The 27,440-nt window shown below is 44.5% G+C and overlaps 1 protein-coding gene across 2 annotated transcripts in view; it reads left to right on the top strand.

The window, feature by feature from the left end:
• The window catches only part of MTHFD1L (methylenetetrahydrofolate dehydrogenase (NADP+ dependent) 1 like), a 173,663-nt gene that overhangs the window by 79,129 nt on the left and 67,094 nt on the right, over positions 1–27,440 (top strand). The window contains exons 20-23 of one of the 2 annotated variants that reach the window (XM_077776037.1): positions 13,938–14,077; positions 20,904–20,945; positions 21,757–21,857; positions 22,398–22,575. In XM_077776037.1, coding sequence (XP_077632163.1) covers positions 13,938–14,077; positions 20,904–20,945; positions 21,757–21,857; positions 22,398–22,575 — 461 coding nt within the window. The remainder of the gene's footprint in view (positions 1–13,937; positions 14,078–20,903; positions 20,946–21,756; positions 21,858–22,397; positions 22,576–27,440) is intronic. The other variant, XM_077776038.1, reaches the window with a different exon arrangement.

Raw genomic sequence — 27,440 nt, 5'->3', positions numbered from 1 at the left:
ACCAAGTCTGCGTGCCCCGCCTTCTAGGTGCGGTGAGGAAGGTTTACTAGTCCACCAAGCGCTCCTTAATTCTACATGTTCAGTTAGGCTCCAGTGAATGAGGTTCTCAAAAACGGTGCCATATTTTAAAGCGTCGAGGCACACGAATGTTCTGAATGTCAAGCACCAGCATCTGAGCACCTTCTTTTGATTCCCCCCCCATCCGTCTTGTTTAGTCCTTTTTTGTTTGTTTTATAAAATTGCATGAATGCTTTGGTTGACTGTGGATTGTTATTACTTTTTTTAAGGGTTAGGCAATAATTTAATGATGTAACTTCTAAAAATATCCCAAACGACTATAAAAACAGGTCTTCTGCCTCCAAAAAGCATTTCCTTGGGTAGCACAGAACACACACAAAGGAGGTAGAATTGAGCGCAAGAACCATCCTTGAAGACAGATGAGCAGAAAATCCTGGGAGCCCTCCACATGGATCCCGGGCTTCTGAGTACTGACTGCCGTTCCCTGCATTTCTGCCATAATTCTGCGTCTGGAGCTTGCGATCAGACCTCTTCCAGTTGCTTCCCATCACATAGCTCTGGGGCATTTATGGGCACATCGCAACCTCTAAAATTTCAGCGCTTTCATTGGCAAATTGGAAGGCAAATCTGCCATCTTTTCTTTTCTTTTTTTTTTTTAAATGTTTTATTTATTTCTAGGAGAGAGAGAGAGAGAGACAGCGTGAGCAGGGGAGGGTCAGAGAGAGAGGGAGTCACAGACTCTGAAACAGGCTCCAGGCTCTGAGCTGGCAGTCAGCACAGAGCCCGACGCGGGGCTCGAACCCACGAACCGGGAGATCATGACCTAAGCGAAAGTCGGACGCTTAGCCGACTAAGCCACCCAGGCGCCCCCATCTTTTCTAAATCAGATATGTAACCTTTAGTTCAACCCCAGAGTTACTGTCGTGCCCAGAAAGAAAACACCACATAATGTTGAATGAAATCAAGTGCAAACTGAAAAGATAGAAATGAAAAATGTCCAGGGTGGTTGCCCACGCTCCAGCCATCACATCTGTTATCCCAGCCAGCAAGAAAGAAGGAAGAACGGCACACCCGCCTTCTGAGGAGCCTGCCTGGAAGTTACACCCAACACTTCCACTAGCTAATCACCTTGGTCCCGTAGCCATGCTTAGCTACAAAAAAAGCCAAGACATTTTCTGATTCTACATGGTCTCCTTCGAATAGAAAGATGAGTTGAGAACCTGCCCGCAGCATGACCTTGCTCAAGAGGTTTCCCAGACGCACAATTGAGTTAATGCCACGTCCGTGTCACCATCTTTATTTCCTTCATGACAGCACCTGCTGCTAGCCCCGCAAGGATGAGGAGAGCACACTTTTGACTCCTCTACACAGACGTGCTCAGGATTATCTTCTAAGTCAGGCAAACTGCCCGGCTCACTTCCGTTCTCCAGTTCATCACAGATCTCTTCTGAAGAAGAACTTAAAACAGGACCAAAAGTAAGAGTGGTTTTATAAATCATGACTCGCTCTTATAATGGAATATTATAAAATAAAATGTTATCTGGAAGCTGTTAAAAAGTCATAAGGAAATGCTCCGTATTAGGTTCACTGAAAAGATCAGAACACAAAAGGGTCCGTAGAGCATGACACCCATTCTGTTAGAGATAAAAGCATGTAACTAGGGGTCTCTGTCCTCATGGGAGCAGCCCCCCGTCTGCCCTTCAGACCCATCTCACAAATGTCCAAGGGAGGCGGCATAATGAAGCCTTGTAATGTTCTCTTTTGCCAGTATAATAAACATAATAATGAATATTTTAATTTTTTTTTAAGTTTTATTTATTTTGGAGAGAGAGAGTTTGAGCAGAAGAGGGGCAGAGAGGGGAGGGCAGGAAAGGGGAATCCAAAGAGGGGTCTTTGCTGACAGGCTGACATCAGCAAGCCCAATGCAGGGGCTCGAACTCACAAACCATGAGACTGTGACCTGAGCCGAAGTCAGATGCCCCACTGACTGGGCCACCCAGGCGCCCCCAAGTAAATCTATTTTAATCAGCAGTTTTTCCCAAGTTGGACCCACTTATAGATAAAAGGCCAGGCTGGGAACGTACCCAGAGAAGCAAAGGCGAGCGAGGTGGCCAGGTGAGAGGGCTTGTTCCTCATTTCTACAAAATGAGACATATAGCAGGCTGTCGCGTCAGCTCCTGCTGGGCTTGGGGTGGGGGTAGAGGCAGGTGGTGGGAACATTAGAATTAATCCTGATCGCTTGTTATCGTTTCCCTAGAAAATGTGTTGCTGGGCTTCTCAAGGGTGTCTTTCCTCTCAACAGAGATTATAGTGAATATGGTAAAAAGTGCCTGATTTGTTGTTGTTGTATTTTCATATCAATTTTTCCAGTAATGTACACTAATAATATATATTCCTTTAAAAAAATTTTTAGGGCCACCTGGGTGGCTTAGTCGGTTAAGCGTCCGACTTTCACTTAGGTCATGATCTTGCAGTTCGTGAGTTCGAGCCCCGCGTCGGGCTCTGTGCTGACAGCCAGCTCAGAGCCTGGAGCCTGTTTCAGAGTCTGTATCTCCCTCTCTCTCTGACCCTCCCCTGCTCACGCTGTCTCTCTCTCTCCTAGAAATAAATTTAAAAAATTATTTAAAAAAATTTTTTTTTTTAATTTTTTTGAAGAGAGTAAGTTGGAAAGGGTCAGAGAGAGGGAGACAGGATCCGTGCTGTAAGCCCAGAGCCCAATGCAGGGCTCGAACTCACAACCATGAGACTATGACCTGAGCCAAAAGCAAAAGTCAGATGCTAAGCTGATTGAGCCACCCAGGTACCCCTATATTCACTTTTTAATCAGAAAAAGATCATGTTGAAAATATGCCAATGAAAAACTGTGCCCATCCCTCCTTTTCAAGGTTATTTTCTTCACTTTTGAGTTTTTTACAAATGTAAATATGAATTACTGGTCTAATCAGTGTGTTTTCATTTTTTTTTTTTTAATTTATCTGTTTAAGAGCGAGAGAACACAAACAAGGGAGGGCCAGAGAGAGAGAGAGAGAGAATCCCAAGCAGGCTTCGCACCATCAGAGCAGAGCCTAATGTGGAGCTCAAACCCACGAACCACAAGATCTTGATTTCAGTTCAGGTCATGCATGATATCGCAGTTTGTGAGTTCGAGTCCCGCATTGGGCTCTGTGCTAACAATGTGAAGTCTGCCTGGGATTCTCTCTCTCTGCCCCTCCTGCACTTGCGCTCTCTCTCGCTCTCTCTCTCTCTCTCTCTCTCTCCTCCCAAAATAAATAAACTTTAAAAAAAATCCAGTCCTTTCAGGATTCACTCCCGTCAGACAGTGGGGAGAGCCTGTCTCCCTCTGCTTTCCAGGTCACACATACTGAAGGAAATGTCAAAGGCAGGAGTGTGCAGACCATTCCTGCCTCCTCCCCCAAGCGTAAGAGCCTCAGCATCAGTGAGAGGAACGTTGCACCCGTGACCCTACATATAAATATAATCGTTGATAAAAGTGAGACTGGGGTCTTGTCCTTGTGAGCTGCCTCTGCTGTTTGCACAACCCTGAGCAGAGCGGAGCCAGGCGCACATCATCCTCACATCGATCCTGTAAGAAACCAGTAAAACCTGCAGATTGGCCTCGTCCCTTCCTGGATAAGAAATCTGCATAGGGTCCGGGCCAGTGACTCCAACGCGAAGCATGAAGTACATGCACATGTACACAGGTGTGCGTGTACACACAAACTGAATCACATCTTCTGAAGCAGCACTACTTCCTCTCATTACGTGTGGTGTATCCTAATATTTCCTGTGTTCGTTCTTTTCCTTTTTAAAATTCTGATTGCAGTCCATTACACTGATTTTTCTGGCACACTGATGGGTCTCTCCTTCACTTTGGATAATCCCTGCTCTGTTACATACACTGTAGCATCTTCCAGCTTCCAAGTTTAAAATGCTTTCCTTCTGTCTGTCTCTCTGAGTTTCTTCTAGAAGTGTCATACTAAGAATGTTGGAATATTCAATTTGTTCTCAAACTCAGTAATAAGAGTTTCACTTACTGGGTTTCTTGTCCTTGGAGAAAAAGCTATTGTAGGTTTTTTGATGTACCCCCCCCCCAACCCCTGAACCTTTCAGATGAAATATATTAACTTTTGACATCTTTACTTTCTGCCTCCTTGGGCTTCTTTTCATAAAATGCTCAATGAAAAATGTTCTGCTTCATTTTTTTATTATTTTAGGGTAAGACATGTTAGTTAAAGCCTTTCCAGATTTGTTTCTCTTTTCAAGTTATTTTCCTTGTGTCCAGTTCTCGGATGTAAGAGAAGAGTTCTGTTCCCGTTCAGTCATCCAAATTCCAGGCCTCTGGCCAGAACTTTGGGACACCACTGTTTGCTAAAAACAGAAGGGTTAAAACCCTGGTCATGACAGTGACATTGTAGAGATACTCACGATCGCTGCAAGAAGATGGGAACTATTTGGATAATGGATTTGTGAATGTAATTCAGTTTGGAGTTTTATAAGGGAGGTAAAAATAACATGTATAATTTAATTTGCATCTTCCACATTTTTTCCCAAAATTCAATTTCACTTGGGTCAGAATTACTTTACAAAACAGGATGATTAATGATGGTTTCAAATAATGGGAACCAGTGTCTATTACTAATTAACTCCAGAGGAAGGAAATTCTGGGTCCCTGACACTAAAGTGCATCGAAGCAGCCTTACTGGTATTTTCAGAGTTTTTCCATCATTACTGAAAACATATGGTTCAAGTGGATCTATGTCCTTTTTAAACTTTGCTTATCTTTTTTCTTTCCTTTCCCCAGATACATCCTCAGTAACTTTCTCATGCTTTCTATACTAGTACCAAAACTCCCTAACACGTGTAAGCTTTGCCATCTCCAAAAGGGTGAATGGAAGGCACATGCTACTAATAATACTGGTTTTTTACTCCTTTCTTTCTGTAGGCTTTCTAATTTGTGCCTGGTTGGTTCTCCATGCTCTTAGGGAAATTTGACCTTAAGACATTTAATGAAACCAAGGAGGCACATAGATTAAATAGACAAATCCAAAGGAAAGGAAAGGATTTGAGTTTTTTTGTAAAATTTCTAAGATGAGTTCGATCCTCAAAATTAATATGTTTGACACCAAGTTTAATTTTTTTTCAGCTGTAGTAATAATGCTGACCTCTTATAATTAATGTTTCATCCTGGTTTACTTAGTCTCCTCCTAGTCACTGAAAAAACAGAAGAATCAAAATGCTCAAAGGCTAGCCTATCTCTAGCTCAGGTTCAGAATTCAAGTGCTTCTGTGAGTTTGAACAGCATCTTCCCCAAGTTTATGGGCAGACAGCTGCAGCTGCATAGATGTGTTTACTTAGGGCAGAAAGAGGCGGCTTGAGGAGTCTCGTTTCTATTCCTTTATCCCTATTCAGGAATTGTAGCTCCCATTACTTCAGAATGAAGTCCAGTCCTGCATATACCTTGCTTCCTCCTGTACAAAGGTTATACTTTTATCTCTGATTAGTCATGAGAAAATAAAATGCTGAGTGCATGGGAGGTACAGTTTCATTCTTCCCTCTGTTGAGAAGAAATTATTTCGAGGATTAAGTTAGCAAAATCGGCGCTGTGCAGACATATTTCTCATCTCAACCCATTTTGAGCCAAGTGGATTGTAAAGTACTAGTTCTTCTGTGTGACCTAACAGTCCATGAAGTCAAGTTCACGTTCAAAATTAATGGGGAACTCTGTATGTTGTATATTTGATACCTGTGTTTTTGCCTGCATCATAGAGAAAAAAAATTACTGTCATTATGAATTGGCTCTGAAATCTGAAAGTTCCAATCTTCTAAGCACACATGGAGTAAAGGACACCTTAGTTACAGTGCAGGTGGAAATTCCATTAGCAATTCTTGTGACATCAGGCATATCAAGTAGCCAGACACTTAGGGGGAAAAAGACCTTGGTGCCTCAGTTTAACTCAGTCTCAGAATTCAAGGAGGAGTTTCCCCAAGGTAAAAGCAGAACTGAGATGCTTGGCTGGAGGAGGCTGGGAAGTCAGGTCTAAGGGGTCTGGCTCACCCAGTGGACAGTGACCATTGGGTTCTCAGGAGGCCAGATGGCCGAACACGTGTTCCCTGCCTGTGGTCTGTGGCATTGGGTAGCAAGCCCAGGGGACCTGGTCCAGGGAGCTCTGTCTTCCTCAGAGCACTTTCCCTGCTCACTCCCTGCTGCTTCCCAGGACTTTGCTCTGTTGGCACACAGACCAAGAACTAAGAGAGGATTGGGATTCATAATCCCTAGATTATTTGCTCCATGAGAGAAAACATTGATGAGTTCCATTGAAAAAAGAAAGAAATACATGTCTTACTGGAGAAGACTCCAGATTACACGCTTTCTGTTATCACAGCAGATAACGTGTTGCAATTAGAAAAACAGGTCTGGACACGCCTGTCAGAGTGCAGGAAGAGGCTTTGTGAAGAGAGCTGCATTTCCTGTGCCAAAATACTGAAGTGCGAGGTATCGAGATTTTTCCGTAGAAGCACCACTTACCAAGCAGTTGTGCTGGACAAATGCTGCCTGATGACGAGGTGGGAGGGGCACTTGCAGTCAGATGGACCTTGCTTTCAACCCAAGCTCCACCCCATAGAGCTGTGTGAGCTTGGGAAGAAATATCTATCCGGCGCCTCACAAGCCGGACGGACGTGGCAGGGAAAGGTCCCTCCTAGGCGTTGAAGAGTGAAACAAGACAGAGAACATCTAGTACAGGGCCTGGCATGTACGTGGTGCTTAAGAAATAGTCCTGTGCTCTCTCCATGCCCTGTCTTTAGTTAGAATAGCTTTTCCCATCATAGATGTTCTTCTTTAGCAGTAAGCCTGACCACTGCTACGTGCTGATTTTTTTCTGTCCATCCCTCCCTCACCTTCTTATGAGGTTAGTACAGCAGTCTCCCAACGAAGCGCTACTTTTCATCTCCAGGAACTGCCACGTTGTAGTGAACGTGTAGAATTTTTACTGTGATTATTGTATTTCGGGAACTTATGGTACGTAAGGGTGTTGTTAATGTAATAATTTTGCATAAGTTTGTATTCTAGCATCTAATGCATTTATAACATTCTCAGGAAGAGTATCTAGAAAGTATAAGGCACCATGGTCATGCTTGAACCATGGCAATAGAAAACTCTGTTGTTATTTTGGTGGACAATTCTAATTTGGGGATTTTTGGGAGGGTGAAAGGTGAGGGGACTCTCCTGTGCCTTGTAGGATGTGTGGCGGCATCCCTGGCCTCTACCTATGAGATGCTACAGACATTGCCAAATGTCCCACGGTGGGGAGGGGAGGGGGGGGTTGGTGTAGAGTCTTCCCCCATTAGAGAGCTACTGATCTGCCAGTAAGGTTTGTGATTCCATAGAAATGGGTTCGGTAAATGTACCCAAGCATGAGACCACTTAGAAGTAAATGCAAAACAGAATTGAATTCAAGGGACTCCTGGGTGGCTCAGTCGGTTAAGCATCTGACTTCAGCTCAGGTCATGATCTCGCAGTCTATGAGTTCGAGCCCCACAGCTCAGAGCCTGGAGCCTGCTTTGGATTCTGTGTCTCCCTCTCTCTCTGCCTCTCTCCCACTCATACTCTGTCTCTCAAAAATGGATAAACCTTAAAAAAAATTTTTAAAAAGAATTTAATTCAAATTTACTGCATAAATAAATAAAAATTTTAAAATAGGAATTCAAGGAAGACAAAAAGAAGGAAAAGGTCAGAATGATACTCCTTTTTAATTAGGTAATTAATTAATATTTCTTCTTTTTTAATTTTTTTAATGTTTATTTTATTTTTGTGTGAGAGAAAGAGCATGAGCGGGGTAGGAGCAGAGAGGGGGACGCAGAATTCAAACAAAGCAGGCTGCAGGCTCTGAGCTGTCAGCACAGAGCCGAACGCGGGGCTTGAACCCACGAACCGTGAGATCATGACCTGAGCCGAAGTCGGACACTTAACTGACTGAGCCACCTAGGCGCCTCTAATTAATTTCTGATCTTCATCATGTTAAAAATGTTTCCTCACTAAATGCAGACATATATATACACATGACTGCTCAAGAGCCACACAGAATAATAGAGGTTTAGTAATTGACAAAGATGAAGAAATGGAGGCTTTTCCTTAATTCTGAGCTGCATGTGTTCAATCAAAAGTGCTTTGAAGTAGAGTGGCAAGTAGCAGAGAGCGTGCAGTGCGGCACGGACAGCTCAGAGCTGAGGATCAGAGGGACCTGGGACACCACAGTGGGCTCTTACCTCAGGAACGTAACTAGCCGGGCACATATGAGCCCAGCAAGGCTAGTTCCATCCGAGCTCTAGAATTTTATGAATCCATAATTTTTAGGTTCCACCTAAGAGGAGGTGATGACATAAATACCTTTTTTTTTTTAAATAAGTTAGTTGATTGGTGCTTACTTATCTCCATCCTAACTGTGATAAAAATTTTCTTCTATGCATCGGACACTGCAGATTGAACACATGTGGATAGAATAAATTGACGTAAAAATCATCTCTCTGCCTCATTCACAAATTTCATCGATCCGACACATGCCCTCCAGAAGGGTTTTGTTGTTGTTGTTTCTGTTTAATTTGTACGATGAGAGCCGGGGACCCTCGCGGAGCAGCCCAGGAAGCTGGCCACCTGGTTGTCCGGTACCGGTTTTTACTCTCCCACTGAACCCTGAGCTCTGTTTCCTGCGAAAGGACTGACCATTTTTGTCCAAATAGCTAGTCCCTTCCAAACCCAGACCCACTGACACTTCCCTTCTGCGCAGATTCTGGGTTATAAAGTTGAGTCAAGCCATGCTATAAAATCACTATCTAACAGCGTCTGTGCTTACACAGTAAGAGTATCGGTCAGTTTCCTGTTTTCCTTCATTTCCTAAGTTGAACATCTGTGACCATCCTCTGTCCCCACCCTCCCCTCCCCCCAAGAAAAAAGATTGCCAAGACAAATAATTGTTGTGGCATGTGCAAACATTTTCTTGGGAGCCTTTTTAACATATGCAGCTTTCAGAAGATTACAGTACGTGCTTTTCAGGAATGCTACATCATAGTGTCTTTGCTTCATGACTCGAGAGCAGGTCTGTATTAAAATCAACCAGTAGTATTTCTTTAGTGTAGCTCTTTTGCCATGTATCAAAAGCAGCAAATATGATCAGTGACCAAATTGCTTATTTGAGATCACTAGGAAAACTTAACTTACAAGTTCTCTGTAGATAATTCTCAGGAAGCATCTGGGAAATAGAACCTGCCTGTGAGAGGGTTTTGTCCCCTGCTCGCCTCTAGACACCACGGCATATAGGACACAGATACGCAGCTCTCCATCCACACTGTGCATTTCCAAGCTCATACTTGCTGATGTCACATTTTTAAGTGGTCCTTATTTTGGTGACTGCTGATTGTGCATAGCATACTTTTTCCAAACTCTGTTTTCCTTAGCATCCTGATACTTGAAAACAAATAACACAGAAATGATTCCATACAGTATTTCAGACCACTCTTCCAAGCATGAGAATCTGGCACATTCTTCTGTTTTCTTCACATTATTTGCCTCCATATTTCCTTTGCATTTGGAAGCCACAGTCCCTGGACCTTTATTACTGCATCCTGTTTCCTTTCCTCATTGCAGTTCTCTTTGTTACTATTTTTTTTTTTCAATTTGCCTCATAAAATAGGAAATTAAGCTGAGCTAACCTATGTAGACATTTGCGATGGTCATATCTTTGTCGGATATGACATTTATTCCTAGCATTAAAATGTTTGCTGATGTAAAGAAAAGAAGGAACCATGATAGGGAGGTATAAGAACATTTTTAGTTATCTAATTTTATTTTTTGTGTCTACCTGTCTCCACCAAATGATGGCCTTTACTTGGTCACCACTGGCTCTGAATCCTGCTCTGACAGTTTCTTCTCACCTTTGTTAATTCATTCGTGTGCAGCAGGTACGTGACAGGTAATGGACATGTGAAGATGAGTAAGACATGGTCCGTGCCCTCCAGGTGGGGGGTGACATTCCAGTCCCGTTAGGACACTGCCTGCAGAGATAGACATAGGCCCCGTGAAGGAGCAGGCCAGAGGGCTGGAAGCGGGCAGCCCCCTCTCCCTGAGAGGATCGGGGCAAGCTTCTGGAAGACCTGAGCTGAGGTTGGGCAACGAGTTGAAGAGGAGAGCGGGGAGAGAGGAGCGTTCCAGATGTTCCCATCAGGAGGAGGGGCAGAGGTGACAAACATCAGATGTGCGGGCTCTACGGGAAGCGTGATGTTAGGCTATGAGCACAAAATTGCAGGCAGAGTGAAGACGGAAGGGGGGGTGTGCCTGCGGTTGGTTACGTCGGGTGGCCTCGGGCTTTGTGATAAGAAACTTGGGTGTCTTTCCTTTAGGCCACAGAGAGCTGGTGCGGGTGGGATGAGCATGGCGACTGCATCGTGAAGTTTAAGGAAGAGATGGTTTTGGAAGGGAACTTAAGCTTGCAGCTTCTTAGGGGGATCAAATTATTATCAGTGAACCGTGCTGTTAGATTTGTGACCAAGTGTTTTAAAAACTTTGCAGTCCTGCTGTTCGCTTTTTTCTTTAATGTTTATTTATTTTTGAGAGAGAGAGAGAGAGAGCGCAGAAGGGGAGGAGCAGAGAGAGGGAGACACAGAACCTGAACCCACTGCTCCCTTTCACTTGTTTTAGAGACGTACACAGTCATCCGTGCCCACCGTGTGTCCTGCAGTGTCCGTCTGTCAGACAGACGTGGCCCCTGTCCTCACGGAGCGTAGTCTAATAGGGGAGCTACGAGTGGAAATGGGCACCCAGCTGGAAAGACTTAAGAGCCCACTGGCTCAAATACTGCACGCGCGAATCTACCTCCAACTATAGGGCAACATTAAGCAGTTTTTCAAATACCACAGCATTGAAACAAAGATGCACACACACAGCTTTGTCGCTTGCTCCTCAGAACTGATCGCACCAGAGAGCCGGTCATGTTGGTTGAGGTAATGGACTTCTTCAGTCATCGTGGATCATTTCTCTTCATCTTGGCACGCGGATTTCTGCTCTTGCTCTCTCCTTTACCTGTGAAGCCCTTCACTCCCCGCTCCCTCTCCTTCCCCCACCCCCAGCTCCCTATTTCTCTGCCTGGAGAAACCCTGTTGTCCCTCAAAGCCTGATTCCGTGAGCCCCACTCTGCAGACCCGCCGTGCAACATCCCTCCCTCCCCATGCACCGTGTCCCCCTTCTCTCCATCCAATAGCGGGGACGTCTCTCCACCCAGGTCCCTGGAGGGCTGGACCCCATTCCTGGGCCACCACCCTGAGCACAGTGCCTGCACATAGCAGGAATTCGACAAAAGCTTAAGAATCGAATATGATTTCTAGCAAGAGGGAGAATTGGTCTCTTGGTAATAACGATGCAGACCATTTTGGGGAGCTCCCACAGTGCCCCCGGAAAGCAGTCACTGAGTACTTTACCTTGCTATCTCGCTTAATTCCCCCAACAGGTCAGATGAAGACATTGAGACCCAAATAGGTTAAATAACTGACCAGCCTTCATTCTTTGATTGTCACGTTAATGGACAGCTCATATACACAGCTGGGAGGGAGTCTGGATCTGATCTGTCTGACACCAAGCTGTAGTATGGTCTCCTCTCCCCTGCCGGGAGCCCAGTCTATCATGACCTTTGACAAAATCAACTAAACATCCCTCTTCTGGAGTCCACTACGTCACCTCCATGCTGCCATCACCAATGGTTCCGCCCGGGATCCCGCTGAGATTGGGATCGTCACCGCCCATGATCTTGCCTGGTTATCACCACCACCCATCAGATCAGTAGAACTGTCCAAACAGCGGGTAAAAAGAAATGCCTCTTTACTGCTTTCACTTCTTCTACAACATCATTTATTCAAGGAAAATAAAGGAAAAAACGACTTTATGGCTAAATTCATTTCAAGTTGAATATTCTTAAAGAAATTGTTTTCAATTTGTCAAAAGCATATCAACAGTCATAAAATTTTTTATATCCACTGGCACCCTGCTCTCACCCTTGGGGATTTGTTCCAAGAATATAATGTGAAAGAGGTTAAATCTCACATGCACAGATATTTTCCAGCATTGTTTATGTTGGAAACAACCCAAATGCATAATAACAGGGAACAGTTTTGTAAATCTTCATACATCAAGCTAACAAAATTAGAGGCTGCCACACATGTTCAGAAACTCTGAAAGTCTATAGTACCGCGAGAAAAGCCTAAAAGTTTTAAAGGAGCAAACGACAAAATCCTACCTATTCTATCAAAATCATGCAGGAATATGAAGGACTTAAAGGAAACAAGAAAGAATTCGAATATGGGTTGATGTATTTAGAATTTGAAATTGTAGGTGATGCTTCAGGATTTTATTTCCTTCATTCTTGTTAAAATGTCTGCCTTTAGTGAATGCTCAGTACAAATATCTTCATTCGTGCACACTTTAAATGGTTTGATTTTATCTTAGTAAGTTTTTTTACTGCCAATTCCTATCTCTGCCATAAATCATGGCCTTGCTTGTACTGTCAATATGTAGTGCGTGTTTCATAAATGTTTCCTTCCTCTCACACTGGTGTTATTCTTTTCCTAGCGTGGCTTCTCACATGTTAACGGGCATTCATCTCACCTGGGGATCTTGTTAAAATGCTGATTGTGACTCACTGGGTGTGGGGTCCCTGGATTCTGTGTGTCTGATAAGCCCCTGGTGGTGCCAGTGGCCGTGCCCATCCTAGAGCTGCCCTTTGCGTGTGGAAGTGACGTTGTGTGCTGCTGACCTCACGTCCGTCACTAGTATTATCTGGGAAGGCAGTGATAGGTTTACTCTCAGCTTCCTCCTCCATAACTTTTCTAGCAATTCGGGGGCAGAGGAGGGGATGACTAAAGATGAGTGTCCTCCGTGGTTAGGGTCTAAAGATGCTATTTTATCAAGCCTGGTGATTCATCTTCTTAACCCACTCTGCTAACTTGAATTTCATCAAGTGACACAGATGACACAGCAAACATAAAACAATGGTGGCACTAAATAAGGGATTCTATGCATGTTATAAAAAGTAAGAAAAGGGGACGCCTGGCTGGCTCAGTTGGTTAAACATCCGCTTTGGGATCAGGTCATGATCTCATGGTTTATCGGTTCGAGCCCCACTTTGGGCTCTGTGCTCACAGCTCAGGGCCTGGAGCCTGCTTTGGATTCTGCTTTTTCCCTCTCTCTGCCCCTCCCATGCTTGTGCTCTGTCTCTCTCTCTCGAAAATAAACATTACAGGGGTGCCTGGGTGGCTAAGTCGGTTGAGCATCCGGCTTCCACTCACGTCATGATCTCAAGGTTCATGGGTTTGAGCCGCGTGTCGAGCTCTGTGCTGACGGCTAGCTCAGAGCCTGGAGCTTGTCCTTGGATTCTGTGTCTCCCTCTCTCTCTGACCCTCCCCTGCTCATGCTGTCTCTCTCTATCTCAAAAATAAATAAAACGTAAAAAAAAAACCTAAACCTTACAAAAATATTTTTAAAAGAAAGAAAGGACCCTCTAATGCTAATCATGCTAGCAATGTCCTTTGCTACAATTTGGAACCCGATTGAAAAGCTGACAGTCCCATCTGTGGTTAAGAAATGCTTTGCTTTGAGTGTGCATACCAGAAGATTTCGACCATGGCAATGAATCCTTACGGCACCGCAGTCTAAAGCCGAATAGAGAGCCATCTTTTTAGAGAACGTAGGGGAGCGGAACACTTTCTGTGACCTTGGGAATATCAGTCTACCTCGGCTTGTGAACAAGGAACAATGGCACTGGGCGTGGTGGGGGGTTTAAAGGGTCCTTGGAACCTGAGTCGTGCCCAACATGGCTAAAACTAAAATCTGCTCTTGTTTTGAGACAATGATAGCAAATCTCCACCTTGATTCTCCACAGTGACTGAAGCCGGCTTTGGTGCTGATATTGGAATGGAGAAGTTTTTCAACATCAAATGTCGAGCATCCGGCTTGGTGCCCAATGTGGTGGTGCTGGTGGCAACCGTGCGGGCTCTGAAGATGCACGGAGGCGGGCCGAGCGTAAGTCCCAAACTGCCGTCCTAGTAAAACACATTCCAGAATTAAGGTGAAGCCGACTTTTCGCATCGGAAACCTTCAAACCTAATTCATAACTGCAGTTTTCTTAAATGACAAATCCCCGTTATGGGGCACTGATCCTTTCGTAAGTTCGAGTAAAGGATGATACTCACAAAGTCATTTCTAAGCAGTATTTTGGAAAGGAGACTAATGTAACCACTTTTCAGTCCTAAGATTTATATCTGAAACTCAGGTCAACATTTTATAACCCCACGGAGTAATGAGACTATAGAGGCTCGTTTTCCTGAGCAGAGGACATACAGATGAGGGTTGATCGCTTTTGTGGGTGGTTTTTCAGTGTTTGTACAGATAGTTTTTTGGCTCACTGGTGCAGTGTCCCTTCAGATTTCATCTAGAACTATTTTCCTTCCGTATCTGTTTTCTTCTGATTTCATTTCACAGCTCTGTTATAGCACTGGATTATTTCTACAAGAGCTTTGTTTGGAAAACACACCTTATTTTCATGTTTTTATAGACTTTTGATATTAACCTGTCTTATATGCATCATTCGCATACATCAAAAGAAAATTTTTTCCTCTCCATAGCAAAGGCATTTTTCTTTTTCATTTTTAAGGTTTTTTTTCAAAAGGAGAATACAAAATGTTATGCTGAGTAATTATCTTTGTAATAAAATAAGTCGGGGAGTTTTTATCACTTATACTATGGTTATATGAGACAGTGTACCAAATCAGATTTCTTAACTGGTAATCCAATCCTGTGTATATAGAAGTCACATAATCAATGATTATTATGTAGCAATAACAAATAACAGGTGTCCCATCATGAAACACATCTGTGATGTGCATTGTACAATCATTTTAGCAATTCTTCGTCTCAGGAGAAGTTGACATTATCTTATCCCATTTTATAGATGAGGAATTTGAGGTTCAGCCGGTTCACAGAATGTGGGTGGTATGACCAGGCCTGCAGTGAGCCAGATCTGAAGCCTGAGACTTAGATCCAAATTCCCTTCTCTGTCCACCAGGCAGAGCTGAACATGAATGAAGGGTAAACATGAATACCAAAGCCACTGGTAATACCAGACATTTAAGTAGTTCATTTTGGCCCAAATCTTCACCATTAATTCAAATGCAAGATTGGCACAACATATGGCAGTAAGCCGTAGATCCTAAAGAATTCTTATTTTGTTCAGAACACCATTTGTCGCTACACTGACTTCTTCACTTTTGATTTTGAATCTGTATACCAATTTCCATTTTCAAAAAACAGTTTCTACCTCCCATAAGATGCATTTTAAATTCTCCGTCCCTGTTTTGCACTCTGGACAGTATAAAATCAAAGGGCTTTAGTACTCAAAGGGCTTCAAGTTCGTCTAAATCTGGTTCAGTGTTTGTAAAGATGAAGTTACTGAGGTAACAGAAGGATTCAGTGATCTGCTTCCTATCATCCTTCTGTTTAGGAGGCTAATCAGACTCAAGGTCTCCTGAGTTTTAGTCAGGTGTTTTTCCACACTCTCGTATCTGTCCTGTAAAAACTGTGTATGCGATTTATAATCTTGTTTTAGTTCATCTTAATGTATGTGCTTCTTTTACAGTGGTTGTATTGTCCTCTAACCTTAATCTTTTTGTGCCTCTTCTGCTTCTCATCATGGCTTCATGCCAGTGACCGAACCAGGCTTCAGGCTTAGTAGGCACAGATCCGAGTGGATGATAATAAAAGGAAAGGCTGGGGAAGCCTGGTGAAGCTTCATATCCCCCTCCTCGGCTCCAGAGGAGCCTTCTGTCTCATATTGTTTTATGAATGTCTATACATGCACCCCACTTCTCAACTCTGAATTCCTTGAGATTAAGGACTATGTCTTACTAATTTGCGTATCCCTGATGCCTGGCATAGTCCATATCCAGGAAATGTTTTTAACAACTGAATAATATATGAACTTTCATCTCCTTAATCCTATATTCTGTATTATCCATCTCAGTGTCTTTCCTTCCTACTTGAAACAACTCTGTGGTCATGTTTTTGAGCCATTATAATTTCTACTTCCTTTGGGTAGCATTATACAAATAACCATGGTGGCCTCTTACGTTTATTCAGCTTGTTTTTTTCCCATAATTTGTGCAGTGGAAAATCCTGTGACCCTCGAACTTGCCCATTTTAGCCCCAATTATTTCAAATTCATATCCTGTCTTCCAAAGTGCTGACCATTCACGGTACAATTCACGAACTAGTATCTTTATACTTATGGATCTAGATATCCCTTTGCAATTAATTCTTTAAACACACTGTATTAAGAAGTAACACGATGTGTATTTATTATTGGGAACTGGCTCACACAGGTATGGAGGCTGACAGGTCCAGAATCTACAGGGTGGTTACACAGGCTGCAGATTCAGGAGGGCTAATGAGCCAGGTCCAGACCTCTTCTGAAGGCAGTATGCTGGAGAATATTTCTTGCACAGAATCTCTCTGTTCTATTAGGGCCTTCAGCTGATTAGGTATAGCCCACGCACGTGGCACAGCGCCTTGGGAGCTTGGGGGATCTGCTTTACTTAGAGTCCAAAACAGCCCACAGGAATACTCAGGATAATGTTCGACCAAATCTCTGAGCACCCTGTGGCACAAGCTGACACCTGAAATTAACCAACTCGCCCATTGCTGCTGATTTTCATCTACGGTGCAATCACTAGGTCTAATTTTCCTTTTTTTTTTCTTTCAATATATGAATAGCCAATTAGCCTAGTACTGTTCATTTAAATAGTCCCTCCTTTCTTATCTTCAAGCCTACTTTGTGATAAATTGGTTCTCCGTACGTGTGTGGGACGTCCTTTCAGTTCTCCTGGCCTGTTTACTTATAATTGGGGCCATGCTGCACAGATAACCATCATGGCAAACTCCTCCAGGCTGTTCTATGTCTTCATGCATGGGATCAGCCCTTTTCACTTCCAGATGTATTTTAGAATTAGTTCATAAAGTTGCATCAAGAATCTTTTTAGGATTTTCATTGGAATAGCATCTATCAGTAGATCAACTTAGGGATTCCTGACAAGTTCCCATCTAAGCTACCTCTGTTGACTTAGGTCTTTTTAAGTGTCTTTTAATAACAGTTTACAGTTTATTCCACAAAGGGCTTCTTTCTTTCTTTCTTTTCCTAAATTTGTCACTGTGCACTTTACATTTTTGTATAGTTTAACAGATCCCTTCTGGATTCTTTATACTGCTTAACGTCCAAGCGACCCTTCGAAATCCTCTTTTTTTTAAAATGAAGGTATAATTGACCTAGAACCTTATATTCATTTGAGGTGTAAAACAGAATGATTGGACGTCACAAAGGATCCCAAGTCTAGTGAACCCCTGGCGCCGTGCAGTTACAAAAAGTTTCTTGCAAAGAGGGCTTTTGTGATCTACTTCCAGCAACTTCCAAGTATGCAATACAATATTCTTAACTTAGTCACCTTGCTGTGCACCCATCCCTGTGACCCTAAAATTGTGTTGTCACTTGGACTCATTTATCTGTAGATACTTTAGAGTTCCGTGTGTACCCAGGCATGACTGAAAATAATGACAGTTCTGTTTCTTTCTCATCTTTATACTTTGTTTCTAATCACACTAAGCAGTTCTTTGTAGTTGCAATGCAGTATTAAGTAGGAGTGGTGTCCTCATCTGAAATAGAATATATTTAAAACTTCATCATGAAGTGTGATTTTTCTATAGGCAGATAGTATATGATTTTTATCAAATTAAGGAAATTGGCTTCTACTCTTAGTTTGCCGAGTTTTTATTCTAAATAAATGTTCAATAATTCTCTTCATCTATTGATAAGATATGGCCTTCCTCTTTAATCTATTAATGTTACAAATTATACTGCTTAATGTTCAAATATGAAGTGAACCTACTTCCCTAGAATGTAAGTCGGGAATATATTATCTTTTTCATGAACAACTGAACTGAATTTCATGAATTTCATGAACTGAATTTTGCTTACGAGTTTCCCAATATTTCATGTAGGATCATTGCATCTATATTTTTGAGTGAGATATCAGCCACATAAAGCAAATGCAGTAGGATTCTTTCTGTTTTACGCACTTTCTAAGGGATCTTATAACGTTAGAATAATCTGTTTATTCAGAGATGGCAAGAATTCATCAGTAACAATGTGTAAGCTTGTGGCTTATCAGTGAGGGGTAGATTTTTAACTATAGATTTAATTTTTTTAAGTGACTACAACAGCTTAGGCTTCCTCTTTCTTATTAGAGGAGTTCTAATAAGCGTTAGACGTGTGTGAATTGCCCTGTTTTCAAGTGTGTTGGTATAAAATTGGTCATGGTATATTAATAATTCCGTCTCCACCTGTGTTATGTTTTCATTCCTTTAAAAAAAAAAGTCTTACCTGACTGCCATCAATTTTGTTAGTCTAAGAACTGACTTTTGGTTTTGTTAATCCTCTCTAATTTTTTTTTTTTTTTTTAATTTTTTCTTCAGTGTTTATTTTTGAGAGACAGAGTGTGATCCGGGAAGGGGCAGAGAGCAAGGGAGACACAAAATTCAAAACTGGCTCCAGGCTCTGAGCTGTCAGGACAAAGCCCGACGCAGGGCTCAAACCCATGAACCGTGAGATCATGACCTGAACCAAAGTTGGAAGCTTAACTGACTGAGCCACCCAGGCGCCCCTATCCTCTCTACTTTTTGCCATGTGTGTACAACCCATTCTTCCTGTACCTAATAATTGATCCCACAGAACTTTTTATGTGTTGCAAACTCAGCAATACTTCACATTCCTTCTTTTTTAAATCTAGCATTTTAGTTGTTCCCATTGAAAGATTCCCTCCATGTTTTATTCCATGGTAGTGCTAGAAAACCCACCTGAAAATCCTGTTAGGTGCCCACACACCAACAAAAACCAATCTGTCACAGAAGTAACTGGTTTTCAAAGGATTTTTAATATTCTCAAGGCTTCTTCCATGAGAGGGAGTGAGTCACCCGCCCTCAGTGACACAAAATGTGACCCAGTAGCCAGCTGTCGGCAGAAACGAAGTGGAGAGGTACTAGGCACTCAGTTGGGATTTCAGAACCCTGTTGTATTCAAGTCCCCGTTCTTCCTCTTGTTTGCTGNCGCGAGATCATGACCTGAGCGAAAGTCGGACGCTTAACCGACTAAGCCACCCAGGCGCCCTGACCCTTGTCTTCTCTTATCTTCTCTGTCTTCTCATCAGCTTCCTCATCTTTAACCTGCCCTGGCCGCCCTATACGTTGTGAGAAACTAGGCCCAAAAGAAAAAATAAAAGAGAGAGAGAGAAAAGGGATGTCGATTACTTTAATATTATTTAGGATTTATTGAGAATGATGGTACACTTTGTATAAGTCGGGGTTTACTGAAATTATAAGTTCCATTTTAGGCTAGGATAATGAGCACCTGTAAGAAGTTCTCAATATTGGCTCAAATTATAGTCAGCTGAGAAGCACCTTGTGGCTCAGTTGATTAAGCATCTGACTCTTGATTTCAGCTCAGGTCATGATCTCACAGTTTGTGAGTTTGAGCCCTGCATAGGGCTCTGCGCTGAGAGCGCAGAGCCTGCTTGGGGTTCTCTGTCTCTCTCTCTCTGTCTCTCTCTCTCTCACTCCACCTCTCCACCCTTTCCCCTCCCCCCACCACCCACTTTCCTCCTTGCACTCACTGGTGCTCTATCTATCCCTCTGAAAATAAATAAGCTCTAAAAAAAGAATCAGTTGAGGAGTTATTTTTATTTATTTACAGCTCAGGTGTTTATTTATTGAGAGAGAGAGAGAGAGAGAGAGAAAGAGAGAATGGGTGGGGGAGGGGCAGAGAAGGAGGAAGAGAGAATCACTACGGGGAAGGGGGGGCTCAATCTCACTCATGAGCTCATGATCTGAGCCAAAATCAAGAGTCGGACACTTAGCTGACTGAGCCATCCAGGCACCCCCAGCTGAGGAATTTTTAAATATTCCTGATTCTGGGTCCCACTCCCAGATATCCTGGTTTAATTAGTCTGGTGACGCCCAGGCACCAGTGTTTTTTAAAAGCTTCCAATAAGACTGTTAATGTTGCCAGTTACTGGTTTAAAAGCACATTTTGTGCTTTTAAATGCACCTTCCCGAAGAAGTGACCATGATTTGTTTTTCTTTTCGATCTTTACCCGAGTCTTTTTTTTGGCACGTATAAAGAGGTCAGATTCCCAGTGACAATGAATAAACCTTCCTCACTTCAATGTTTGGTGTGATGCCCATTAACTGCCTTTTATTTAAAAGAAGATAAGAAAAACAAGCCCCCAGGTTTGTAAATACAATGGCAAGTTGCTCGTTTCCAAGCCACTTAACCCTTTTTAAATTCGCTCAAGTTTTTTCAGTGTATTTGGGTTTTTCAAATGTGCCCAGCCTGCTGGGCACAGTTTAGTACAAGGCATTTGCTCTAACCTAAGAATTCCCTGCTACTTTAACCATACCCTTTTGGACATGTTTGGATTCAACGAAAGTGGGTAGAGGAGACGTCTGTGTCTCCCCGAGGGTAGCCGCGTGCACAGGGTTGGAGGTGGGTGTTGTGTGCAGGCCACAGAGGTGGTGGGAGAAGGGAGATCCGTAAGCCCCTAATCAAACCAGCGCTGGAGTCCTGTATGGCTTATTTGCGTGCGTTTTCCATGAAGCTACAAGNCTGTTTTCCAGAGGGGCTGCACCAGTTTGCATTCCCACCAACAGTGTAGGAGGGGGCCCCTACGCGGCTACTCTTAAATGCAACAAGTATCAGAAAAAGCGTTTCAATGGATTTTTTCTTAATATTTGCCTTTTCTTGTCTCAGGTAACTGCAGGTGTCCCGCTTAAGAAAGAATACACAGAGGAGGTAAGAGCAGGTGTTTTGAAGGCTTATGTTAAGATTCATTCAAACCCAGTACCCCAAGGGCGAGCAGTTGAGTCTCAACCAGTGAATGAGCCCCCTCCACCAGTGGCCTCTCGGAAAACTGCTTTTCCAATAATCTGGGAGAAAAATGGGTGGGGACAAGGGATAAAATCCATTCAGTTCACTCTTCATTCTACGAAATGATGGATGGAGGTTTCGTGTATGCCCTGTTCCCTACCCTCCGGGCAGCGGTCAAAACTGGAGCTCAGTCTCCAGCACAGAAACCAGTCCGAAACTCCTACCCCTGTATTCTTTTGGTGCGGAAAAAACTGACTTCTGGGACATGAACATTTGGTTTTATCACTTGCTTGAGTTACTTGACTCTCAGGTGAATTAGACTTTGATTTTTTTTGCAGCAGTACCTCGTAGTTCCTACAGGGGGCACCAGGGATTTGTGGCCGGAACCGCCGGACTCTGCTCCTCACTCTCCCCGGGGCCTTGCTCCCTCTTGTCTACCACCCCACAGTCTGAGCCCACTGCTGATGCCCCGGCCACCAGCCAGCAGCAGGAATAGCCGCCCGCCTCCAGACCCAAAAACGCCATTGGACCCAGAATGAGTTCAGAAATTATTTTGGAAATGAGCCTCCCCTTTCCGTAGCCACCTTTTTCTTGGTGGCGAAATTGTTTTATGGTCTTAATAGCTTCTAGGACATTCAAGTGAGCAAGATGGAGGTGAAGGCTGCCAAAGTGGACTAGCCAGTTTAGTTTGGCAGCTTCGGTGGGAGGTGTACATGGGGGTCTGGTTTTCTTCCAGAACATCCAGCTGGTGGCAGACGGCTGCTGTAACCTTCAGAAGCAGATCCAGATCGCTCAGCTCTTTGGGGTTCCCGTTGTTGTGGCTCTGAATGTCTTCAAGTAAGTGCAGCCCCCGCCCCCCCTTAAATGTGCTCCTCTTACGGGCCACCCTGTGAACCCTGTTTGTGCTTAAGGGTGTTAGTGGTCTTTCTCCGCTTCGTCGAAAACTATATGGAAATACTCTGCTCCTTCTGTTTGGTTGGCTTGGTTTGGATTGGTTTCATTTTAACAGAAGTTTCTCAAATGTTTATAGGAAATGAAATCTATATAGTGAGTTAACATTTCCTTGGCTTTTTTTTTTTTTTTTTAAATTCCACCCAACATTTCTGTCTGAAAGACTGTGGATGATCAAAGCATTATGTTATGGAATTTTCTCAATAAAACCCTTAACAACTTGAAATATTTGAGTCCTCTTAGAGGTCCTTTTTTTCCCCCCAGACTTTCTTTAAGTCTGATTTATTTAAACACAATGTAACCACTTTTGATGTTTAAAATATATTCGGTGTTCGAGAGCAAAAGTTCTGTATAAACGGTTAGTCATTCTTGAAAAACATCCCTAAATGAACACAGATGCAAAACCACAAACGTTTTCATCACCAGGACCGACACCCGCGCGGAGATTGACTTGGTGTGTGAGCTGGCAAAGCGGGCCGGCGCCTTTGATGCGGTCCCCTGCTATCACTGGTCCATCGGAGGGAAGGGGTCGGTGGACCTGGCTCGGGCTGTGAGAGAAGCTTCGAGCCAAGGAAGCCGTTTCCGCTTCCTCTATGACCTCCAGGTAAGCTCCCGTGTCCAGCACCTGCACTGTGCGCGGGGCCGGCTCGGAGGGTTTTGCCCCAGTTGGCCTGCTTCGGGGCCACGGCAGTCCCCAGACACGGAAACGGCAGGTGAGAGAGGTGAAGCTGCCTGACCGTAGCCCTTGGCTGAGGGCAGATGAGCTTCTTGCTTCTGAGCTCTCAAGGCAATGCTGTGCTCGCCGAGCAGGGCACAGCGATGGGGGGCTTTGGGGAACAGAACCCAACAGCTAACACATTCAAAGCTTCCTCTCCTGAGCAACTTCCTTTTTTGTTGTTGTTGTTAATATTTATTTATTTTTGAGAGAGAGAGGCTTGGAAGAGGGACAGAGAGAGAGGGAGACACTGAATCCAAAGAAGGATCCAGGCTCTGAGCTGTCAGCACAGAGCGTGATGCGGGGCTCAAACTCATAAGCTGTGAGATCATGACCTGAGCCAAAGTCGGACACTAACCGACTGAGCCACCCAGGTGCCCCTCTCCTGAGCAACTTCTTAAGGCTTGTGAAATTATGAGCAGTATTTTCCTCGTCCATTTCTGCCATCCCTCTCGTCCCTCGTTTTGGTTTTCTGGAACTGTGTGTATGCTGACAGGTTAAAATCTCTTTAGTCACTGGGGAACGCACATAGCATTTACTATCTCTTACCACATTGGCGTATACCGTCAGCGGTGTTGAGCACACGCACACTGCCATGCAGCCACCGTCCATCTCCAGAGCTCCTTGCAGAACGTAAACTCTGGACCCATTAAACCCCGGCTCCCTATTCCCCGCCCCCTCTACCCCTGACCCCCTTCTCCTTTCTGCCTCGGAGTCTGGCTGGTCTGTGTATCTCTCATAGGAAACCATCCAAGTCTTGTCTTTTTCATGACGGGCTTATTCACTGTCTCGTTCTTTCAGGCTGGGGAAGGCCTGCCACAGCCTGGGTGGTTAATGAACAGCAGAAGTTTATCGCTGCGACGTCCATGATCAAGGCNGTCAGCACAGAGCGTGATGCGGGGCTCAAACTCATAAGCTGTGAGATCATGACCTGAGCCAAAGTCGGACACTAACCGACTGAGCCACCCAGGTGCCCCTCTCCTGAGCAACTTCTTAAGGCTTGTGAAATTATGAGCAGTATTTTCCTCGTCCATTTCTGCCATCCCTCTCGTCCCTCGTTTTGGTTTTCTGGAACTGTGTGTATGCTGACAGGTTAAAATCTCTTTAGTCACTGGGGAACGCACATAGCATTTACTATCTCTTACCACATTGGCGTATACCGTCAGCGGTGTTGAGCACACGCACACTGCCATGCAGCCACCGTCCATCTCCAGAGCTCCTTGCAGAACGTAAACTCTGGACCCATTAAACCCCGGCTCCCTATTCCCCGCCCCCTCTACCCCTGACCCCCTTCTCCTTTCTGCCTCGGAGTCTGGCTGGTCTGTGTATCTCTCATAGGAAACCATCCAAGTCTTGTCTTTTTCATGACGGGCTTATTCACTGTCTCGTTCTTTCAGGNGTCAGATACGGCCGTCTTCTCACCGTATCCTCCTGTGCTGGAAGAGAAGTGGGATTTCTCTGGGGTCTCTTTTATCAGGGCTCCAGTCTCGTGACCTCATTACCCCAAAACCCTGCCTCCTAATTCCATCAGCATAATCACCCTCAGGGTCCCCAAGTCCTAACACTTACCACCTTGGGAATTAAACTTCAACATACGAATTGGGGGCAGGGGGGATGCAAACATTTGGTTGATATCATTTACTTAGAATAACGTCAGGACTCATCCATGTTCCCGCACATGTCAGGATTTCCTTCCTCCCGTGACACATTGCATATGCCACGTTTTGTCCATTCATTCATCTGCAGGTGGCCATTTTCACTAACGGCACTCCTTAGCCCTTATAAACCATGCTGCTATGAATATGTGTATAAAATATCTCTTTAATACTCTGCTTTCAATTCTTTGGGGTACGCACCCAGAAGTGGAGTTGGAGTGTCTGATAGAATTTTAGTAGGCAGCTGGATAATTAGCTTTCAGCCAGAGAATCTGCACTTCCCAGGACCTCACCCTTCCCAGTTCATCTTGGCACGCACCTGCACATCCCTGTCCTGGGCGCTGCGGCTCCGGCTGTAGGATCTGGCCTGGTGGTCAGCCCCAGACAGGACTGCCATAGCGCTCCGCCTGCTGCTCGATGCCTCTCCTCCATTCCTTCATCCCTCGCTCATTCCGTTGGTCCCTCGGGTGTCACAGACAGTAACCTCTCTCCTCTGTCCAGTTCAGACACAGCCCACAGCCTAAGTGAAGAGAGGGCATAGCAGCGCTGTCCCTAAGTCCAGAGTTAGGTCGTGCAAGGGCACGATGCTAACCTCGCTGCCAAGCTTCATGCTGGTAAGAAAAAGGAAGGCTTTTTCTCTGCCAGGCATCTGGGCCCCTCGTGCGGGTCAACTGCTTTAGTCTCGACATCCCTGTTGCGTAGGAACAGGTGCTCTCCCCCTATTTTATACATACGGAAACTAAAGTACAAGGAGATGAATTAACCACCCAGTGTCCCCTGTCCTGAAAGAGGCAGAGCTGGGAGAGTATCGAGACTGATGGAGGTAATCGTCCCGCTCTGTCCTTTAGAACGCAGCGCTGTGTTCAAACGTGGGGTGAGGGTGGGGGAACTACTCCTTAAAGGAGTGGCCCCCCTGCAGAGGAAGGACAGCAGTGACAGACACAGGACCCCTGAACATTGTGCGCACTCCGCAAATGTACGTGAACGGAAGGATTTCTGGAATGAATTGGGATGCTTCCCCCGCAGAAGGTGCGTCAGTTGAAAGGCCGTGCTGTGAATGAGAGCCAAGCGTGTTCTGGGTTACAGGGGTGGCCGGATCAGTAGACAGACGACAGCCGGGTTCCACATAAAGAAAACTGATCGAACTACAAGATGTGAGTTCTCTGACCCTGGAGATGTGAAGCATAAGCTAGAGGCGGCCCTGCAGTGGGCCTGCTAAGGGGGTTCAAGCCAACTCCATGGGGGCCGGCCCACGTGCCCTGAGCTCCTTCCCAGGTTCCGCTGCCCGGGTGAGCCCACCGGGCCATCTGCAGCGCCTCGCACAGCCCTGGGCCCTCTTACACAAACCATTGTTAGGGACTCCACTCTCCCTGGCCCGCTCTAAGAGCCTCAGACCACTGTCATCTGATCTGGGACATCCCCACTCTGAGTGTCAAAGGCACGTTTTGAAGGAATGATTCCACCTTTGATGTTTTCAAGGAAACCATCCCAAGTGAAAAGAAGGTGGGTAGAGAGAAGTCATGTTTCTGAGCTACACTCTCTTGTATGCACACTAACCCAAAGATGAACCTCTCTCTGATATTTTCATTTTTTTTCTGAATTCCCATTCTTCATGGAGATAATGCTGTTAAAATGTCTGCCTCCCTGTAAATAGGGGAAAAATTTATAGTAACATGGCCTAAAGTCCTGCGTTTGATAGGATTCTTACCTCCCTTGCCAACAGACTCTTCTTCCTTTCCTTAGAACCCAGAAATTAGATTTGGATTGCGTAATTATTTATTAGATAACCAGCATCTCCGTGGATTGCTCAACGACGTCAAGAGTGATTGCTGTTTCTGGCTCACTGTACTTCCTCCCTAAAAGCCCTGTTCCCCTCGCTGGCAAGTTGATTCTAGATAATTGAAGACCATTTATGGTCTTGTCTAGAAATCGGAATTCCTTGGTTCAGTCGTTAACACAGCTCAAACTTTTCTCACCCCCTCTTCAATTCTCATGTATCATGCTGGTGAACCTTCACAGACTAAGTCATGGTTCTCTTGAAACTCTTCATTCTCTTTCTCCCCCAATGACTAACCCATTAGTGTTTGGCAGCTTAATAGGTGTGGGATGGCCCCACAGGAAAAAAGAAGTGATGAAACCCTTTTGGATACATCACCCTCCTACTGCCTTTGCTTCTCAGCACAAACCGGGCTTCTGTGTGCCTTTTGCACAAACGCATTCCAAGCAGGGTTGATGGCATCTTATCTCCCGCTCCACCTCCACCCCGTCTAGCGTGACAGAAGAAAGTCACCTGCGATCGTCTGAGGGCGTCTAACATAGTGTAGGGAGCACTGGATGCGATTGCTCCTGTGTGGGGAGTAGGAATCATCTCAAAACCCCAGTGGAAGAAGGAACAGCTAGAGAGAAGTAGAAAGACGACCTCAGAGATACTGTGGGGCCGGACAGCTCACGTGGTAAGAGGCATCATGATGACGCGCCTGTTGAAGTTAAAGCAGGAAACAGGCTACACTTCAGGCATGGGGTCTTTGCTGAACTTGATAGAAAAGGGAGTTGAGCAGGCATTGTTCTTTAGAGAACAGTTCTCCACCTCTTTCACCAGAGAAGCTTCTTTTTAAAAAGATTTTATTTTTCAATCATCTCCACACCCACCGTGGAGTTCTAACTCACAACCCTGAGATCAAGAGTCACACGCTCTCCCATCTGAGCCAGCCAGGCACCCCCAGAGTAGCTTTTAATTCATGAGTAGACAACTTTTCTTTAAATTAGGCAAATTTTTATTATGGTCCTGGGGGATAGCTTATTGATTAATTCAGAATAACTTTTTAAGCTAGGGAGTAAGAGGTGCCTGCATGGCTCAGTCAGTTAAGCATCTGGCTTCGGCTCAGGTCATGATCTCACAGTTAGTGAGTTCAAGCCCCATGTCTTGTGCTGAGCTGTCAGCACAGAGCCTGAAACCTGCTTCGGATTCTGTGTCTCCCTCCCTCTCTGTCCTCTCTCCCACTTGCACTCAGTCTCTCACTCTCTCAAAAATAAACATTTAAAAAAAAATTTTTTTTTAATAAAATAGAGAATAAGATGCAGTGACCCAGTTGCTCAAAG

This window comes from Crocuta crocuta, unplaced genomic scaffold (assembly GCF_008692635.1).
Source record: "Crocuta crocuta isolate KB4526 unplaced genomic scaffold, BGI_CrCroc_1.0 scaffold25, whole genome shotgun sequence".
Lineage (NCBI taxonomy): Eukaryota > Metazoa > Chordata > Mammalia > Carnivora > Hyaenidae > Crocuta > Crocuta crocuta.
The sequence above is the reverse complement of the archived record's forward strand: the minus strand, read 5'-3'. Positions and strand labels throughout refer to the sequence as shown.